Source organism: Odocoileus virginianus, chromosome 15 (assembly GCF_023699985.2).
Source record: "Odocoileus virginianus isolate 20LAN1187 ecotype Illinois chromosome 15, Ovbor_1.2, whole genome shotgun sequence".
Taxonomy (NCBI): Eukaryota; Metazoa; Chordata; class Mammalia; order Artiodactyla; family Cervidae; genus Odocoileus; species Odocoileus virginianus.
In genome coordinates, this window is record NC_069688.1 from 40,753,697 (window position 1) to 40,775,130 (window position 21,434).

At 44.0% G+C, this 21,434-nt stretch overlaps 1 protein-coding gene across 6 annotated transcripts in view; it reads left to right on the top strand.

The window, feature by feature from the left end:
- SYBU (syntabulin) overlaps positions 1-21,434 on the top strand; it is a 122,325-nt gene that overhangs the window by 33,401 nt on the left and 67,490 nt on the right. For 2 of the 6 annotated variants that reach the window (XM_020876370.2, XM_020876372.2), the window contains exons 1-2: positions 9,790-9,870; positions 11,612-11,813. In XM_020876370.2, the coding sequence (XP_020732029.2) occupies positions 9,847-9,870; positions 11,612-11,813 (226 nt within the window). In that variant the 5' untranslated portion in view covers positions 9,790-9,846. Of the gene's footprint in view, positions 1-5,769; positions 5,926-9,246; positions 9,267-9,573; positions 9,599-9,789; positions 9,871-11,608; positions 11,814-21,434 lie in introns of those variants that run through there. The other 4 variants (XM_070477239.1, XM_020876371.2, XM_070477240.1 and 1 more) reach the window with 4 other exon arrangements.

The following is a 21,434-nucleotide window of genomic DNA, read 5'->3' on the forward strand; positions in this document are numbered from 1 at the left end:
AAGTATGTAGGTTATTTTCAAATATCATTTAATACTGATTTCAAACAATTCCACATTGATAAGAGAACAGACTCTATGATTTCAATACCTTTAGGCCATGAAATTTTTGCCCCATGTTTTATGTCCCTGGATAGGTTCCAGTGCCTCCTGGTTTACAGTCTATGGGAACTTGAATAGAATTTGTATCCTGCTATTTTGTGAAAATTGTATAAATCTGAATTATGTTGAATTGGTTCATAGTGCTTTTCAGGTCTACTGGGTCCTTCTACTTTTCTGTCTATTCATTCTATTTCTGAGAATTTTCATATTGAAACTCCAACTAAAAATCTTATCTACTTAAAAATAATTGTAATATATTGTGGAACTATATATAACTTTGTATTTTTCCAAGTCTCCTGTAAATGTGTGGTCATATTTTCATAATTTAAAAAATAAAAATGGAGAAAAAATAGATCTTGGTAAAGTGGTACATGGCAACTGTACCTCTGCTTAGCTTTTCTGTAGACTAAGAAACTGCTCAAGAAGTCTATTAATTTCAAAAATACACTTTGGAATATATCAGGTAGGCACTATCAGAACATGACTTTAATATGACTGCCTATGACTTACCTTGCTTGTCTACAGTGACTCAGTGGGTAAAGAGGTGAAAGGAGCTTGGAACTGTTGTCTTTTGAACCACAAAAGTGAATATTATCCTATACCCACTGAATACTGATTGTATTCATTGGCATTCAGTTATGTGTAGCCTTAAACTATGAAAGTTTTCTGAAAGTGCCCAAAGTTTCAATAAAGGCAATACTAAGGCAATCCCAAAGAATCCTCAAACTACTGCACAATTGCACTCATCCCACACGCTAGTAAAGTAATGCTCAAAATTCTCCAAGCCAGGCTTCAGCAATACATGAACCGAGAACTTCCAGATGTTCAAGCTGGTTTTAGAAAAGGCAGAGGAACCAGACATCAAATTGCCAACATCCGGTGGATCATCGAAAAAGCAAGAGAATTTCAGAAACACATCTATTTCTGCTTTATTGACTATGCCAAAGCCTTTGACTGTGTGGATCACAATAAACTGTGGAAAATTCTGAAAGAGATGGGAATACCAGACCACCTGACCTGCCTCTTGAGAAACCTGTATGCAGGTCAGGAAGCAACAGCTGGAACTGGGCATGGAACAACAGACTGGTTCCAAATAGGAAAAGGAGTACATCAAGGCTGTATATTGTTACCCTGCTCATTTAACTTATATGCAGAGTACATCATGAGAAACGCTGGGCTGGAAGAAGCACACGCTGGAATCAAGATTGCCAGGAGAAATATCAATAACCTCAGATATGCAGATGACACCACCCTTATGGCAGAAAGCGAAGAGGAACTAAAAAGCCTCTTGATGAAAGTGAAAGAGGAGAGTGAAAAAGTTGGCTTAAAGCTCAACATTCAGAAAGATCATGACATCTGGTCCCATCACTTCATGGGAAATAGATGGGGAAACAGTGGAAACAGTGTCAGACTTTATTTTTTTGGGCTCCAAAATCATTGCATATGGTGATTGAAACCATGAAATTAAAAGACGCTTACTCCTTGGAAGGAAAGTTATGACCAACCTAGATAGCATATTAAAAAGTAGAGACATTACTTTGCCAACAAAGGTCTGTCTAGTCAAGGCTGTGGTTTTTCCAATGGTCATATATGGATGTGAGAGTTGGACTACGAAGAAAGTTGAGCATCGAAAAATTGATGCTTTTGAACTGTGGTATTGGAGAAGACTTTTGAGAGTCCCTTGGACTGCAAGGAGATCCAACCAGTCCATCCTAAAGGAGATCAGTCCTGGGTGTTCATTGGAAGGACTGATGCTGAAGCTGAAACTCCAGTACTTTGGCCACCTGATGTGAAGAGTTGACTCATTGGAAAAGACCCTGATGCTGGGTGGGATTATGGGCAGGAGAAGGGGACAACAGAGGATGAGATGGCTGGGTGGCATCACCGACTCGATGGACATGAGTTTGAGTAAACTCCGGGAGTTGGTCTTGGACAGGGAGGCCTGGCATGCTGCAATTCATGGGGTCACAAAGTGGGACATGACTGAGCGACTGAACTGAACTGGTTTGTTTTATGAAGACAGCTTTGTTGCAAACCAAACAAACTTGAGGTATCAGAATAGAAATTTACCAGCGAACCAACAGGTGGCAGTATAACATGGTGTTCTTGAATTTTTAAATAATTTAATTAACAATTAGGGCTGCAGAAGTCTTTCAAAGTGGAAAGAAGGTGGAGGCAGAAGGTAGACAAAGTGAGGGAGGGAAGGGAGTGGAAAGAAGGGAGGAGAGAGCAAGAGGAAGGAATTCTGAAGGAGCCAAAATTGCAATAGTACTTATTCATCCCCCAAAATTCACCCCTAGAAGTCTCAGAGTCCAGTCTGATTCACATGCTGGCAAGCCCTGGGGACTGTCATCTTTCATGGTGTTAACACAATAGTAGTGTATCAGCTGATGGCTATATCCGTATCTCTGTTAACTAGACTGTGAGATATTTGAGGACAGATAACACTGTTAATTTTTTAATGCTCTCGAACCAGTGCCTAAGCTAGTGTCTGACTCAGAATAGGAATAAAATAAACATCAATGGGTGAATGAATGTATGAGTGAATGAATGATAGATATCTGGCCATTTATCATGCCATCTGCTCTAACCTTTCCCAGCCACCTTTAGGAAGAAAAGTCCTGTCATCTTCTTTTCTAATTAAAAGTTGTTTTTCACTTTATATCTCATAAATCATCTGGGTGAAATATCATTTTCCTTTAATGACTTTAAAATAAAAATCATTAGGATGAGCATGCAAATCAAGCAGGAGGCAACAGTAGTGTTGGAATGGTTTGGTCCTGAGGGAGAGAAGATATCTATGAAATCCCAACCATGTGCTACATAAATGATAGACTTTGCATGGATTCTTATCTGATCCTTACAACAGTTAGTATAAACAAATTACTGTTATTAAGTCCTCTTATAGGTGAGAAAATGAGGATAAGAAAAGTTAATTTTTCCAGAAACGCTAACAGATGCAACTTGATCTTTCTTCTTTCCTTCCTTCCTTCCTCCCTTCCTTCTTTTTTTGAACTAACATTAGTCAAAGGTTTATTACCTGCTGAGTCCCAGAGGGGTTAAAAACTTGTCTAAGGTCATGCAGTGAGAAAGAGGCAGAGGACTCAAATCTGGCCTCTAGGACTTGAGAATTCATGTCCTTTATTAAAGTGCATTTTTCCATCAAAAATCTCTTTGCAGACTTTGGGAACCTCATTTCACATTCTTGATTTCCTTTGAATTAACATCACATTATGGCAAGCTAGTAGCTATGCTTTTGAATAGAAAAGGACACAATGTTTCTACCAGCCTACCACCCTGGAGTCATTTCTCCAGTCTGGACTTGCTAACTCTCCCCCAACCAGCTCTTCCTGAAACTTTTGGCTAGTATAATTGACACCCAGGACTTGAGAAGCCAGGCTTGTGCTCTGAACTTCCAGCAGCAGCCCCATCTGTTTGTCAACAAGCTGAGAGCATCCTAGCTCAGAGGATTCATGCCCAATCAGAAGACAAACAGAAGGTATTTTATGAGGGAACAGTCAGTATTAGCCTACCACAGTCATCCAGAAATAGCCGGATATGATGGCGTCGAAGGCCTAAAATGCCATATGTCACTTAGAATCATATTCTCATTTTAACAGCGCTATTTTTGATGCATGGTAGATCAGCCTGAAAGCAAATACATGAAAATGCTAACAGAAGGAATATGGATAATTGATGTTGGGGCAATGAGATGATGAATAATATTTTTATTTGTCAAAATTTTGACTGTGTGGTTTTATACCTTTAAAAACAAAACATTAAATTTATCTTTTTAAAAGCACTTTTATCTCTGATGAAATAGCTAGAGAGGACAGATGAAACATAGGCAGGTGAAAGAACACAGACCAGATTCCCAATTCTGGCTTTATCTTCCTACAGACTTTTCTGCAGTGGATTGGAAAAGAGCTGCAACTACATTGTTGTTGTTTAGTCACTACGTTGTGTCTGACTCTCTGTGACCCCATGGACTGTAGCCTACCAGGCTCCTCTGTCCATGGAATTCTCCAGGCAGGAATACTGGAGTGGGTTTCCATTTCCTTCTCCAGGGGATCTCCCCCACCTAGGGATCCATCCCAGGTCTCCTGCATACCACTGAATCACCAGGGCAGCTACATAGCAAGGACTGAATTTATTCACTAGATCACATGATTTCTGGTGGTAAAGGAAAATGGTTCACAGGAATGGCCTCGGAGGTGGAAACAGAGCAGAAATCAAATGTGTCCTCAGCTCCACGACTGCAGAAGTAATCCCTCCACCCCCTCCAGCCAGCCGTGCTGGAGCTTCCAGGTTTCCCCTGGGCTCCTGTAGCTGCCATCATAGTAGTTGGCCTCTAGGGGCGCTCTGCTCCATTTTGCAATACCGCTCTCGTCCTTCCAGTAGACAGTCTCAAAACCCTCCTCTTTGCCCCCAGTCTTTTAGCAGAAATAAAGGCAGAATTATTGTTAAAAATATAAAAGCACATTTGCTAGAAAACTGAAGGGAAAGCAAATTCAAGGAAATAAATGATATAAGGGAGAACAGATTATTTTATCTTAATGTAACAACTCTAACCACAGACCTGCTTTCTGAGAGTCCAGATTATAACATTTTTTTTCTAAACCTAGACTGCTGTGGATGCTGAATGAGTCCACCAGTGCTGCTCAGCTGAGGGACCTGTTCTGCCCCTGCCAGGTCTGAGGAGACTCTCAGCCTTCACTCCCCATCTCTCTAGGTAGCTAGCTAATCCCAAGTGGGTTCAGGCAACTTTTAAAGGCCCAGTCCTGGTCACACTTTCTGGTTTTCCTTTGTCTCCTAGGAAAAAAAGACCCAGAATTCAGCCTCTGGATTTAGGCCTTCCTATGTCGACCTCACAGATAACTTCCTCCACCTTTTCTGGAAGTCTGGAGATCCACGCATCTCCCTGTCTTGTCCCATCATTTGAAGCATCTCAAAGCTCAGTTTGTCCTATCTGAGTGGCATCCTTGACACTCATACTTTCTGGGCATCTTAATCTCCATCATTCTAATCTACTGTCCCAATAAGCATACAACTACTTGTCCATCTATGTTTCCCCAGTTTGTTCGATACAATCATCATACCTGTGTCCTTGGCTAATATCATCCCTGATTCTCACAAGTGGGCAAAAGGCCACAAACAGCAGACAGCTTTGGAGAGGATTACCTCATGTCTGCTGCCCCACCAGCCAAGCAGAAGACTGTATCCTTACCATCCTTCAGAGCCGCCAACCCCCAACCTCTGCCTCCCCACCTGGACTTTCCCTTCATGCCTGTTCTTCATCTGAGAGCTCCCTCTGACTGAAGACTCCTTTGCAGGGCCGAGATAACTGACACACTCTGAACCCAGCGAATGTTCCAGCCAGCCTTGCCTCAGGTACCCACTCCCCCGATTGCTCCAGATACTCTCTGGACCGCCTCCTCAGGGAGCGACCTCGCAGAATTCTACCCATTACAGTCTCACAACCTCAAAATCCCTTAACCATATAGTAACAACACATACGAGAAGAGGAGGTTGAATCACTCACACATGCTCTTACGGGAAAGCAGGCAGCTCTCTCCCTGGTTAAGAAAAATATGGGTCTCCACCCCACCACAAAAAAAAAAAAAGAAAAATCCCAGGATGCCCCAGAATGCAGTTTCTTTTCTACATGACGTGTTGTAAAGCACGTCAGCTGCTCCTTGTTGCCGTGCAGATCACCCAACATCGGGTCACGGAGACAGCCGGCGGCACTGGCTCACACCGCTGACAGGATTAGGAGGGTGCTTTGTCAGCCCTGACTGAGGCCGAGGGAGCCCCCAGCACACGCAGGTGAGCTGAGAGGCAGAGCGAGCGAATGAATGTGGGGGACGGGAGGTATCTTGGTTGAATGGTACAGACATTTTTTTTTTTTCTTTTCCTCTGTGGCCGTGCATTTGTACATTTGTATTGTAATTTCTGTGAAGTTTGCCGTCTGGGGGCTTCCTGTCAAGAAAAACCTGTCCTTTATGATTTATCTGGTTTCAGAGACTGATGAACGACATGCACATCTCAGGACTTGGGGCGGGGAGGGGGGCTCAAATAAGATTATACATGTGAAAGAGCTCGGAAAATAGAAAGTTGTGTGCACATGAAAGGTACGAATCATTTAATTGCAAATTTCACATAAGCCAAGCAGCAATTAATTTACCCCAAATTTGGGCACATAATTACATAAACACATCCCTTGTCTCCCAATCTGCTGTACCCTATCTCCTCTGTTCTTCCTAGGTCTGGGCAGGGGTATTATTTATAATCTCAAAGGATTCCAACCTTCGAAGTAGTTATTTTCTTTAAAAAAATCAGCATTCTAGTCATTTCTAAAGGAAAAGCCACAAAATTCGAAAACCAGAGAATAAGTATTGAAATAGAGGTTATTTTTGAGCAGATCAGAGCTGACTATATTATACTGTATTAGATTATCTCTCTTTGATGGTATGATCCTAATGTTATAAGACACCTTCTCTTAATGACGTGAGAAACACTTGAGTGAAATTAAAGGCAAGACAGATATTAGCATTTGTAAAACTTGCCTTTTAGAACAGCATAAAAACAGGCTTGGGTTCCAAAAGTACAGAGCTAAGAGGCGTTTGAACACTAAATCACCAGCCTTTCCCTTAGCAGGGTTGCTATGGTGACAGCAGGACTACAGCACAGCCTCTCAAGGCCTGCACTTCTGCAGTAAAAGGCTTTCACTGAACACATGTTGGATTTTTTTAAGGCACACACCCCATCATCAAATACAAAGCCATATTGGAGGCAGCTTTATCTGAGTCATTTTCTAAACAGAAGTTTTATCAATGTTCTTTATCTTGTCCTCTTGGGCCCCTTAAGGGGTTAGAGAATTTACTCTTTCATGATTCATTCATTTGACTGTTAAACATGGAGTGCCTACGGTGTCAGGTGGAGAAGGAGATGGTAACCCACTCCAGTATTCTTGCCTGGAGAATTCCATGGACAGAGGAGCCTGGCAGGCTACAGTCCATGGGGTCACAAGGAGTCGGACATGACTGAACGATTTCCACTCACTCACGGCGTCAGGACCTGTACTAGGCACTGCTTACATCCCTGGTGAAGACAGACAAATAAGGGGATTCTGATACAAAATCATAACAGCTCTTCCCAGGTGAATTGTGTGCAGGTGTCCTGGAAGTATGTAAGGACTTATCTTTTGGGGAGATCAAGGGAGGTTTCCTGAAAGAAGGTGTTTCTAAAATGAAAGTTAATGTATTTTTAGGAGTTGAGGAGGATGGGTAGTGGGGTCCAAGAAATGCTCTAGACAAAGGGACCAACTGTGTGCAGTAGTCTGGAGGGAAAAGAGAACATGATACTTCCTGAGAACTCAAGTTCTACGATTTGAGGGGTATCCATTTGTATGTGGAGGGGGAGTGGCAGGGGCAGTGGATGGAGGGGGTGGTGGTGGTAGGACTGGTGAGGGGAGGAAGGATCTCAGGAGAGCAGTGGAAAGAAATGAGATGGGAGACATACACAAAGCCAGACCATGAAAGGCCTTTATGCCACATTAAGGAGTTTGAATATTACTTGGAGGACAACTGGGAAATCATTAATGAGTTGTAATAAAAAAGCATGGCTAGAAAGGCCTTGTGGAAAAATTGCAAAACTGGCAAGAGAGGAATGAGAGGCAAAGTTGGAAGGAAAACAACTTTAGTTAGACCACTATTGTAATAATCCAGGACATTTGTGGTTTAGTCTTTAAGTGAAGATAATGCAGTCAAACAGAGGCTAGGAGTAATCAGATCCAAGACATTATTTCTAGGGTAGCATGAAGATCATTTGTGGTTTCTGCTATTTGGGGGCCATAGGAAGGAGAAGTCAAGAATGTGAAGTTCTGACTTGGACAACTCAGTGGAGGGTGTTTCTGCTTTTATGCTCCCAGATTTAATTCTGAAGAGGGACCTCAGAAACACCTTAACAGTTTGACATTAACAGTCCAATCCTATCACACAGTGTATGTCCTTGGGCTCAGAATTTGGGCTCAGAATTGTAGGAATGATTCTGGAATGCCACTTTCCTGAAGCCCGTATCTGAGACAGCTATGAGCTGTATAAAAGTATGAATTAATCACCCCTCCCTGACAAAATAAGGAATCTTAAGATTATCAACTTCACTGCTTAAGAGAGCCAAGTAAATCGAAAAGACACGAAGATGTATGTAATAAAACTTCTTTATGGATATAGAGGAGGCAAATTGATTTCACTAATCCTCTGATTTCAAGCTTTTTCTGGACTCACTGTACATTCCTAGACTTGAAAGTTGAAGACTCAGAAAAAATGCTTTTTGGAGGACAAACCGATGGTTCAGGTTCAGATACCATCTTCAAGGATCATTGTCCTCCCGTTCTCCCTAGAACACTGGGTGTAACAACCAGACTGTTCTCCATCCACATTGCTTCTTAGAATATTCTCCAATATAAAGGGCCTCTAAATTATTATATGCAGACTTGCATTATCAGATAAAACTGAAGTGTAATAAGTCAAGGCCCAGGACCCACACGATGGATGATCCTTATTCAAGGTCCTCAGTTGGACAGGTTTTAGAGCTTTTTTTTTGAACATATTTGTCTTTCTCAAATGCTTTTTCTGTCATGTAAGAGGATGCAGCAAATACTGAATGGAAAGGCTGGATGAGACCTTACTGCCCTTTGGAAGGTTCTGTTCAAACAGTAGGTATAGCTGTTTTTTTTAATCCTCTTAGCTACACTTGAGGAGGGTGTTATTATTATTATCCCTCAAATTTAACGAGCATAAATTTGTAGTTCAGAGAGGTCAAGAACTTTAGGCATATAAGCACTTCGCTAGAAGGGAGAGGAGTGGTGCCCCGAACCGGTTTTCTAAGTTCGAGTGAGGCGTCGCCAGGGCCGCGCGCCGGGCACTGATGCCCGGCAGGCGGGCGGCGGTGGTTCGGAGCTGGAGAGGGGGGCAGCCCGGCTTCCCAAGCCAGCGGTTCCTTCCCTGCGGCTGTGCCGCGCCGCCAACGCCAGGCCCTTCTGATGCAAACCCCCCGAGGAGGAGCGCAGCCTCGGAGAGCCTGGAACCCAGATGCTGTGTCAGGCCTGCAACACTGGCTTGCCGGAGGTCCGGGTGGAGGGCGACCCACGCCGTCTCTCCGGCGAGGTAATTGTGCTGGAAGCTGGACGCGGACAGAAAACCCGGAGGACTGGGAGGGGCCGCGAGGCAAAAACTTTCCCCTGGTACAGGCTGGTTCTCCGTGATGTCACAGCTCTTCTGGGCTCTCCTCTCCCACGTGCCCCCCTTTCGAACCTTATACCAGGTGCCCAAAAGCGGGTGTTGGGCTTCTCCGGGCTGAAGATGCTCGGAGCCTCTGTCCGCGACCCCTCTTAGGGTCGGGCTCGGCCGAGCGGGAGAGGCGCGCGAACCTGGGAGGAGAGCCCGCTGCCAAGTCGGGCGGGCGGGGCGCGCCGAGGAGTCTCTTCAGGGGCCGGCAGGTGAGGGAGGTCGCGGGAGAGGGCGGCGCGACGGCAGCCGCGGTGGCACCACGTGTCCGGCCGGGGCGGGGCGGCCGGGCGCGCCCTCCGAGCCCAGCGCGAGCGGCGGCGGCGGCGCGTCGGCCCCGCTGCAGCGGCCGCCCGCGGCGCGCTCCGGCTCAGCATAGTCTCCTCGACCCCGGTGCCCGCAGGTGCCACCTCCTGGACGGCGGCAGCGGCGGCGCGAGGAGCCGGCGGGCGGCGGCAAGATGGGACCCCTTCGGGAGACCAAGGTAAGGAGGGCACGTCCGGAGGGCTCGATGGCTCTGTCAGCGAGCGCCGGAGGGAGAGGAGAGGTGGGCACTGCGGGGAGGGGCGCGGATCAGGTGAGAGCTGGAGGGGTGACCTTTAGGATTGCGGTGGACGGGGACGAGGAGGTGGCGGGCGCGATAAGAAGGCAGGGACTGTCGTCCAGGTGATGAGATCCGAGACCCGGGAGATGGGGAGGTAGTACTGTGTTTGGAGGGTTGACACTGAGGATTAAAAAGATGGACTCCGAAGGGTTAATCCCATCCCCTGAAATTGGAGATTTGGGATCTAACTCTCAATCGTCGTCCTCCGTGTGCGATGTGACTAAAAAGGATTTGATGTATTGGTGAGTGAGAAATAAGGGCTCCAGCATCGGTTCAGGGTCCGCCTGGTGCCCAGCGGAGCGGCTGGCGTCTGATACCCGCCGGGTGACAGCAGAGATTCCAGGCTGGGTGCGGCTTTCGCCCCTGGATAGGGCGGGTGCCTGAGCGACCTCGGGAGTTACCCGCGGCTGGGACTTCCCCTTCAATTCCTGCACTGAGGGCCTCCCAGAGGTGTTTACCTTGGCAGCGACCCTTCCTGGTAAGCCGCGTGGAAATGAGCAGGAGGTCACGTTTCCACACAGTATTCCTTACCTAATCCAAGCCCTTTTTCAATTGCAGAGGTTGGAGGGAGGGGTGGGTTTTTTCCTGCAGAGAGCTCGTCCTGGGAGTCCATTTTCTTACGGGAGGGTGGGGGTGACCCCGACCGACCAGCTCTTGACTGCAGGCCCCCGTTCTGCATCTAGGTGACGTGCAGCAGTCTTGACTGAGCATCTCTGCCTCTTTTAGCTTCAGTTTCCTCATCTGTAAATAGGGACGCAAATTAGTGTGCTCTCTGTGGCCTCCGTTGTTGGAAAGATTAAACAAAATGATGCCTGGGAAAGCACTTTGAAAATGGGAAAATATTGCTGAAATACTGCTTTGGGGGCATTTTCAAAGCCCTTTGCACTTGATGCTGTGTTTTGAAGGAGAGAGAGAGGGAGAAAAAATGTCTTCATCTGAGTGTCCTGTAAGGAAAACAAAACCTAAACATGATGAGAAAGGCAGAGCCATCTTACCCGGTATTGAATTTTTGTTTGCTTTCCTGTTGGCGACAAGCCTTGTGTACCAGGATATTAATGAATAATTAAAATCCTGGCTGGAAGAGGGGGGCATTTGAAAGATAAGGCTGCATGATCTATCTAGGGAAAACTGTTTCTGGTATAGGGGTCTGCTTTGTCAGGAGACAGGAAAACAGAAGTCAGATTGTCACAGCTAATTCAGGGAAAGCAAAATGGAAGTCTGGAGGAAATCAAGTAATAGAGTGTGCTGTGAGTTATAAAGAGCCTTTGAGAGAGCTGAAAGCTTGAATGTGCTAGGAAAAGCCAGAGTGGCAAGGTGAGTTAGGCATGAAAGAAAGGAATAGCCTTCCTGCTAGCAGCTGAAAGTGTGTGTGTGTGTGTGTGTGTGTGTGTGTGTGTGTACACATCCATGCTGCAGTGTGTGATCTTCAATAAATTAGAAGGCTTAGCTCAGTAGAAGAGTTTTGGAGCTCATTTGAGCTACTGAAACAAGGACTGCTCTGTGAAGATTTAATATTCAGGAATGTGGCTCCGCAGACGCCGAGCCCAGAAGGAGCAGACTGGAGTTCAGAGTGGGCAACAAGTGTCCTTTTGTTTTCTCTCTGATGTCCGATTTGGAGAAGGAGCTGAGAGTACAGCATCATGAGAAGGAGATTGCCCGAAGCCGGATTCCCCGCTTGATTCTTCGGCCCCATCTGCCTCAGCAGCAGCACAAGGTGTCCCCAGCTTCTGAGTCTCCCTTCTCGGAGGAAGAGAGCAAAGAGTTCAACCCCAGCAGCTCCGGGCGCTCAGCGAGGACCGTGAGCAGCAACAGCTTCTGCTCAGGTACGATTCCCACGGGAACGACTGCCGGAAGTGAGTGCACTGCGGCTGCGTCGTGAGGGGACCTGGGGCGGGCCCCTTAGAGTCTCAGAGCAGATGTCTGTTACTAGGATGAACAGTATGAGATTGCATCTTTTTTACTCTTTTGACCTACGGATACAGCAGTTTCAAATGGTTCAACCTGATGGAATTTCATCTCTGTTTTTATGTTATTCTAGTTGATAATTTTCTTTGTGAAATCTTAACTTCTTTTCTCTATGGCTGTTTGTAAAATGTATTTCTTGGTTAAACTGGAAAACGTAGCTTACATTTCGTGCAAGCAATCTTTGTAAGCCTGGGTACTTCTGTTTCTGAAATTCCCAAAGATAAAGCAAGTCCTAATGAATGAGGTCAAGATCAAGGTGGTTTATATCCCAGTACTGGCTTGACCTTGTATTTTAGAGGGAAAGAACACATGGTTTGAAGTTACGGACCTGGCCTTTCTACGAACGCTTACAAGGTGTGGGACTTTGGGCAAGTTGCTTAACCTCCTTAAGCCTCAGTTGTTACATCTATAAAATGGGATGATAATACCTACCTTGTAGAGTAGCTGAGAGGTTGAAAGAGACTATGTACTTAAATGTATTCCTAGCACAGGGCCTGCCCTGCAGAGGTGCCTGAGAAATGATGATTCTTAATACAAGAACACATGTTAGTTTTGATACATGTTTAAGGAAGTTCCTTAGAGCTGTGAGCATATTTGGTAAAGGCACAGATCCCTTCCTAGCTCCTAGAGCTGCTGCCATTTATCGATCGACAGAGTCTGTTACACAAACTGAAGCACGTGACCTACAAGGACTTATATGCTTTGAAAAGCATTAGGAATTTGGGTAAAATTTAAAGGAGTGACTGTCTTATGATTCATGAAGAATGTTTCACAAAGGATAATTCTTAGAATTTATTTAGGGAAAATGTAATCTGAAGATTAACACATGCATGAAAAGGAACAGATGAATCAAGGTGCTATGATTAATGCCCTAATGAAGCAGGATACAATATTCCATTGTAGTTAGTACCGGTGATTAAATTTTCAGGGATTTTAGAAGTGTAGCTTTAGATTTATTATATACTTTCACTAAATAATTCCACCCAGTACATAAGTTGTATATTAGAAATACTGTGCTGCTTATTTTTAAATCCTTTTCACCATAATGCCTCAGATTCTCTGTTTGATTTTGAAAATATATATCAAAACATTATATTTTAAAACTGATTATTGCTGAATCCAGTGTAAAATGGAGACCCACTGATGGTTTGCTTGACCTTCTCCCAGGAAGAAAACAAAAGGAAAACTACTGGAGCTGTAAAGATTCCTGGAACTCAACGTGGTGTTTGCAGAATGTAATGCTGTTTACTTTTCACTCCCTTTTCAAGCTCAGGAATCACTCTTGCTGGATGTGGATGAACCCAGGGGACTATCATTTCATACTGACACAGCTTTGTTTGCGTAACTCAATTCCACATTTATTCCTGAAATTCTCTCCACAACATCACCTTCTCTCTGACTAACTTTAGCGTGAGCAGTGTTACCAGCAACAAAGAAAAAGTTGGCCAAAACAAAAGAAAGAGCCCCAGTCAGATCTTCAAAAATATATTTAGCAAACAGATAAAATTGTTAATTTCAGCCATGAATCATTCTTTCCAAGACCCATTTCCTGGATCAACCCTTCTTCCCAGGAGCCCTGTCTCCCACTAAGGCCATAATGCTGTACATGAAAATCGAAAGTAAATATTGATCCTTCTGCCATTAACTAGCTGAGAATTGAGTGGCACAAGCTTCTAATGACTGGTGTCTATAAACCTACCTTTTGATCTTCAGTCTTGCATCTTGCCTCCAGATAAGACTCTCTCTGTTCTGAAGTCTCATCTTCCTGCTTGGCAGTTCCCCAAGGTTTGGGTTGGTGCCTTGTCATTCTTTACTTTCCTCTCCTAAGAGCCCTGGTAAAACCCCATGATGGCTTTTGAGTGCTGTGCTGACTAAAATAGACAGGAGCAAGGTCTTTGTGGGGGGGCGTGTTAATGATGCTTTCAGAGGTCAGTTAGTGGATGAGAAATAAATGGGTTTAGTGCTATAGGGAGTATTAAAGCTGCAGGCAGTGGAGTTGAGAATGTAAAACACATCCAACCAGCAGGGGGAAATAGCTGGTTTTAATCCAGCCACTTTAACGCTGAAGCTACAAAATATGTTGGTTATCATGGCAGTTAAGTCAGAGACTGAAGTACATGCAAATTGTAAAAATACCATCCTTTGCTACAATGAAACTCAAATAATATAGAGATATCTGTTACTGCCATAACTTCCTAACTTTACTGTGATCATTCTGCATTAGTCTGTTTTCTGTATTATAAATCATCATCTTTCACTAACGTGAAAGAGGGCAAGCAGTTAGAGGGATTCTTGCAATCTGGTAGTGAAATGAGAGAGAATGTTGTTGCTCAAACACAATGCAATTTAATTTGAAAATTACAGTTTTAAAACTGCAAACTAGATTCTTTCTCTAAATCTGTATCAAAGGTTGTATAAATTATGAAGAGCATCATATATCCTAAGATACTCAGTTTTTAAAAAAATAGTTCATTGAGTTTATATAAAGTTAAATTTACTTATTATAAAGGATTATCCTTTATTTTGAGAGTCTGGCTTTCCTATCATTTGTATTATAACAAAAAATCCTGACAGTGGTTGGAATTATACTTCAGCAAAATAAACGACAACTCCATGTTGAAATGTCCTCCACCTCCACCCTCATGTCTTTCCTTTAATTTTGCTGATCAATGAAATTAAAAGCCCGGCACTATTTTCAGAGTGACCTGTCCATTTTTTACCTACTTTCTTCCTTCCCTCTCTCCACTGCCTTCTCCCTTTTCTTCCCACGGGAGCCTTGACAGGAACATTTAATGATTTGATATTCTGTATGCTAATTTGTCTGTTGTCTCTATCTCGTTTCAGAGGGAAGAAGTTGTATGTGACCTTTCGCAATTCATTTGGGGTGTGTCCCCAAAGAGCTCTTCTCTTAATAGCTTCTTATTAGCAGAATTTCTCTGAAGAGATGCATATGCTTTGTGCGCTTCATCAGCACATGTGTTTTTGCACTTGGACATCATCCTCCTGTTAAAGGAGTTTATTCTTTTATTCTATTCAATCTATTACAGTTTGTATTTGAACTTCATGGGTTTGCAAAGAGTCGGATATGACTGAGCGACTGAACTGAACTGAACTGTGACCTCAGGTGGGCGCAGTTAAGCTTATATTGTATTAGAGGCCAGGCTCTCTTTTGTGTGAATGGCAAAGAAAAAACTGCATTCTTAAAAAATGTTGACTAATGCTTTCGTAAAAAAATACCTAAGGAAGTACTGTTTAAAAAGTTAATGGAAAAAAAAAAAAACCCTGCTTTCATGTCCTCTCTTTTATTTTTTGTCAGTTTTTTTAACCAATGTTCTCTCATAAAATCACCCTGTCTTCCTTCCGTCTCCCTCCCCTCCCTGTTTCTTGTTTTAACATGCCCATGAGAAGTGACAAAACCCATATCTGTGATTTGTGGTCTGGGTGTGGCCCACTGAATCTAGGCCTCTGTCCGTTTTTCTCCTCCCCCACCCCCCCTTTTTTGTTGTTAGTTCGTTGCGTTTGTGTGTTTATCATTGTGGCCACAACTCCGGCCGCTGTTAGGAACTCTGATGACCTGGGTGTCACTTACAGCAGTCACCTGACATGATCAGCAGCATGCCACGCAGTTCTCTTTGCTTAGTTGAGGCAATAATTACCCCGTGGAACTGGGAGGCAGATGGATTGCTGGGCTTTAGGCTAGTTCTCCTTGGGGTGCCTTGTAAACATGGCAGGTGGGGGAAATGATGCATACAGTACACTGATGGTTTTATGGGAGACCAGTGATTGCTCTGAGTTATTTCCATGTTTCTAATGTGCACACACATACACAGTCAAGTGTATGGCCTAACCCATTAAAAAGCGTGTACCAGATCAATCAGCTGAATGGACAGCATCTGAGAAACTGATTCTTTGCAATCTAATCCTGGGTAAGGTGTTTGCAGAAATAACTTTGGCAGTTATAGTGGCTGAGAAGAACTCCGTCTTTGGGCGCAGTGACCTAGAGGTAATCATATGGTTGTTTGTGGGAAGAACAATTACAGCAAATTACAACCTGACTAGTGCCCTGCCGAGGCATAATGCCTCCAAAAATCTGCTTGGCCTTGCCTAACAGAAATATTTCTGCTATGCTTTTGTCCAGTTGAGGAAACTTGGCATCTGGATAGAGTAAGCCTTTGAATATAATGATCAGAATTGAGATGAACTGATTAAACTGAAGTGAGCTGCAGTACTGAATTACACTATAATTGAATGACTGCCAACCTGCTGTGAAGAAAAACAAAAACTAAAACCCTAAGAATTTAGTATCATTTTAATGAGAATGGGACCTCAGTTCTGTTGCATGATACATATTTCTGATGCTTAGCTGCCTCAGCATCAGAAGTAAGTAATGAAATAGGTTGCAAATGAAGGGCACATAGACAGTGCTTCTTTGAGGATGTGGTAACTGCAGATAGGGGGACAAGAGCAAAATTTTTTGTCATTTAATAAAAAAAAATTACTTAGTGTGAACAGTAAAAGGTTGGAGTTGGACCATGCCTGAAAGCAAATCATGGTACTTCCTGTGAACATCTTTTATGCTGTAGAATTCTCATGTCTGTGACGTTTATCACTTCAAAGTGTGGTGTTTGTCTACTGTCAGATCACGAGGAAAGCTGGTTTAAAATGCAGATGCCTTGGCACTACCCTAGCTTGTTATTCCAGGATGGAAGGACTCAGGAATCTGTATTTTATAGATTTTCTGGATGACTTTTACCTTATGAAGTCTGAGTCTCTATTTTGTGGTCTGTGTGTGTTTAGGGATTTTGTATGAGGGATGTGAGGGGTATGCCCCAGTGGCATCCCAAGATGAACAAGTATCAAAAAAGCAGAAGTGGTGGCCAGCCAAGCAGTTTAAACCCATGGCATGGGACAAGGAAAATGCTTCCACAGTTCCTGGAAATTACAACTTCTCAGTCTGTATTTACAATTCCCATGCCGTTAGTCTTAGCGATAGTATTATTTATGTCTACATAGTGGCTTAGCTTGTGTTCAGTTGGTAGAGAAGTTAAAAGTAGGAGAAAACAGTTCCTCCCTCTATTTTCCTGGATAACCCTCCTTCTGGATATACTATCTGTGGCTGGACTTTTAATTCTTTTGCATTTACTTTTTTGGCATTAGGATGATTTGAGGTACATCAGAAGCAGTTGTACTGGGTACATCATGAATGTGCCCTAAACACCCAGTAGGTTCACTGAGAGAGATGGAAAAAAAAAAAAAAGAGAGAAACTGAGGCCTGGGAGTAGCAAGACATTCAGCTTTTTGCAAACTTCCATAAAAACGTATTAATCTAATAAGCATTTATTCCGTGCCTGCTAAGGATCAGACTACGGGTACAGAGATAAATAAAACACAGGGATTGGAAAAATCAAGTATTTTACTGCCTTCACCCTAATAAAATATCAATAAATAGGATGACATGTTTGGAGGCATTTCCCACATGACTGCCTTTCTCTCAGTGATTTTGTATCTGGTCATTTTTACCCACACCCTCTTGACACACACACACTCCTTCCTTGTAATTTGAGTTTGTTGTTCTGTTTATTATCTGCACTGGCCTCTCACATTTCATAAGCTCAAGGGTTCAAAGAAGTAGCATTTGTTAGTGTGGTGTAGTAGATAAACATGAGGCTTGGCATCAGCAGACCTGAGTTAAAAGCATGAAATAAGATTAGAAAGGTGGGCAGGGCCAGAGCAGTAAAGGCTTTATTCACCTTGTGAAAAGCTTGATCCCTGAGGTCCAAGGTCCATACAGGAAGTGGACCAGTAACGTAAAGAGTGAGGCCACCTGGATAGATGACAATAGGTTTGGACTCTAGAACTGGACAGTGTGTGCCCCTTCTAACAATAGTCAGAGTTTTTCAGATTCAGTGCTTTGCTTTTATTTTTTTTTTTTTGCCAGTATATGGGTCAAATAGCATACATAAGTAGCTGGATTTAGCTCTTGGACTGCCATTTTGTGATTCCTTAAAATCCTCCAGAGCCACTGAAAGAGAAGGGAAGGGTTTTCTGGTTTATGACTAAATGTGGAAGATTGGATAGGAGGAGACAGAATGATGGTGAGAGCCTGCCTGGTTTGAAGGCCATTGTGGTGACAGTCTAAGTGAAAAATGATAAAATAATAAGTGTGAGGACTGAAGCCAGAATGTATGTGTCTTAGTCACCAGTTTCAAGTGGAATGGGTCTAAATTTCCACTGGATGAACCCAAATGAAGTAGCAGGACTGGAGAGGAGGATGAGTCAGGTGAATGGACTCAGATTAGGCTTTGCTGCACTTGAGATAAAGGTCTGGAGCTGTGAAGAGAAGTCAGAGATGTTCATAGCTGAAGTCAGTCAAGGGATTTAACACAGCTTTCCCTGCCATCTTAAAGTAAAGCATCGTGTAAAACCTTTTGTGAAGAGATATGGCATAAAGTGAAGAAGCAGTCAGCTTAGGACATGTCCTGCTAATGGAAATTGTTAGTCACTCAGTCGTGTCCGACTCTCTGTGACCCCTTGGACTGTAGCCCGCCAGGCTCCTCTGGCCACGGGATTCTCCAGGCAAGAATGCTGGGGTGGGTTGCCATGCCCTCCTCCAGGGGATATAATCGGTTTATTACATGAAAGAAACATTCCTGTCCAGAGGAGTTCCGTGTCTCTAATTATCAGAAAGTCATCGGTGTAAGAGAACAGGCCCCCAGTGCTGTGACAGCTAGAGGAGAACTCTCTTGCTAAGAAAATCAGAAAATATCCCACTCCAGAGTTGGTACATGGAAGCCAGGAGAAAAAATAGCCATCCAGTTTATGTTTTATTTAATTGTGTGTGTATATGTAAGTGTGCGAAGTGTGTGTGAAGTGCCTGTGTGTAGTGATTGGTATGTGTATGTGTATCTATCTGTACAGACAAGACTGCTGGGTGCGCCTGTACTGTTAGCTGGCTTTGCTTTCACCCACACTCCGCTGCCTTCGGGCTTGGACTGTGGCATCTCCTGCTTTGTAGACAGTTGGGCCCCACGTCTCCTGGAGCAGAGACCCTCCCAGCTGCTCCGCGCACTGCTGCGTGGTCAAGGTGCCCGCCCTCTGCTCATCACCCGGGGTTATACTGCTCCCGCTCCAGGAGGCCAGTCATGTCAGGCTGACTGCTGTCTCTTTTTAGAGAACCTGAACCAAACTTCCCAGTGCTCATCATGGGAGGTCGCCCAGCTCTCACCCGCAGCTGGTAGAAACCCATCCTTCAGCTTTTCCCTGCTCAGCCTGAATCTTCCCAGCACGCCTTCTCTTCCCAGCTGGCCCTGCTTCATTCTCTTCTCTTCATCATGGGGGTCCCTGAAGATAGAATTCCTCTTAGGTGTTGACCCAGCCCTCAGAATTCTTGAGACCCTGTGGATCCTAACCTGCCCTTCTAGTTATCCTGAGGTGTGTATAGGATTCCTCTTAGATGTTGACCCAGCCCTCAGAATTCTTGAGACCCTGTGGATCCTAACCTGCCCTTCTAGTTATTCTGAGGTGTGTTTGAGAGTTACTTTTCTTTAATGCTAATGATTATATGTTTTCAATTCAAAACTAAGATCCATGTGCAAACACATATGTCAGAGTAGATGTAATCACACTTATATTGCTTTTTGCCAAAGTGAGATCCTGCTTTAGTGACCCGTGATCCTTTCTAAGGAAGTATTTATCAAACACCTATTGTGGACAAGGTGCTATTCTGGAGCTGAACAAGAGTGATGAGCAGCCCTGACAGGATTCCTGCCCTCCTGGAGTGTGTATTCTAGGCGGTACCTGTGCCTGTCACTGCTTGTCAGTCCATAGAGGTGCCCCCATTCACTGTACTGACAGCTCGTGTTCCACTGGACGGAGGGCTTCATATATTCAGCCCTTCTTCTGTGGATGGACATTTCATCTCTGAGGCTAACTTTTCAAAATTCAGAGTTTCATTTACTGAATGTCACTGAAACTCCTGAGCATCTGTCTCTTTGTGTTTGTATCTTTTGTTAAAACGAATACCCTGATTCAACATGTTTTGTTTTCTCTAAAACAAAATCTTTTTTTTTTTCCAAATAGATCAAGATGTAGGAATTAGACTGTAATAAGCATTGTTTTTTCCTTAACGTGCTTCAACATTTCTCCATTGTAATGCCTTACTGCATCTTGACCGACACCATCTTCAAATGCTCAGTGTGGGAAAAAACAGAAAGGATGAGGAAAAGATTTGCCTTGCTACAAGAGTGTCTGCCTCTGTCCATGGAAGTTTTCCAGGCAAAAAATACTAGAGTGGGCTGCTGTTTCCTTCTGCAGAGGATCTTCCCAACCCCGGGATTGAACCCGCATCCCTTACATCTCCTGCATTGGCAGGAAGGCTGTTTACCACTTGTGCCACCTGGAAAGGGGTTTGCTACAAGAGAGCTCACTGTAATTCAGGTGTCCTAAGACTGGTTTCCCTGGTGGCTCAGACGGTAAAGCGTCTGCCCGCAATGCGGGAGACCCGGGTTCAATCCCTCAGTCAGAAGGATCCCCTGGAGCGGGAAATGGCAACCCTCTCCAGTATTCTTGCCTGGAAAATCCCATGGACAGAGGAACCTTGTAGGTTACAGTCCATGGGGTCCCAAAGAGTTGGACACGACTGAGCGACTTCACTTTCTTTCTTAAGAGTGGTTTGAGGTTTACTTGTTATAAGGTTTTCAAAAGATCAAAAGATAGCTCCTCTGTCTGACTCTGTGCCTCTCTTCTTTCCTTACTACCTGCCAGCTCCCTTCCCACCCTGCCTTTCCCTCTCTGCTATCTTCTCCCAACAAAGAAGCTTTAAAAAAACAGTCTTTATAAGTGCATAGTTTAGAAGCTGCAAATAAACTCATATTACTAAGGAGAGGGAAGATCAGAAGCATTAGTAACATCCCTACTTTGGAAAGATCATAACCCTGTGAAAGAAAGAGCAGAAGAAGTAAAAGCTTGAGAGACAGAAGAATTCCCCCACCCACCTCCCAGGGCTCACCTGTCTCCTGGCAGTGACTGATCCACCCTGGTTCCCAGTTTCAGCATCGGCTGCTCCCTGACCAAAACTCCTAGATAAACGTGTCTTTATGCTACTCTGACTATTTGGACCAACTTGTTTTCCCTTCTAAATTCCCCCCGTGGTTGCTCCTACAAACGAGACAATTTGGCACTTGGTGAAAAACCAAGTGGAAGCCTTTGTTTCAGAAAGCAAAGGTCCCGTGAAGAGGCCGACTCGCCTCACCTTGCTTCACTACATATCCTCTTTTGCTGCCCAGGGCTGCACCAGAATGACTTTTATGGGAGCACTCGAGGCTCCAAAATAGCTCAGAAATCCCGGGAATGTTTATATGGGAAATGATTATTTTGTCTCCAAGAAACCAGGGAAACTTTCATTAAATAATTTCTCTGTTCTCTGCTTGGTTTTTATAGACGTAGGTTACGTGTCTTAGCGGAGGTGTTTCATTCCAATT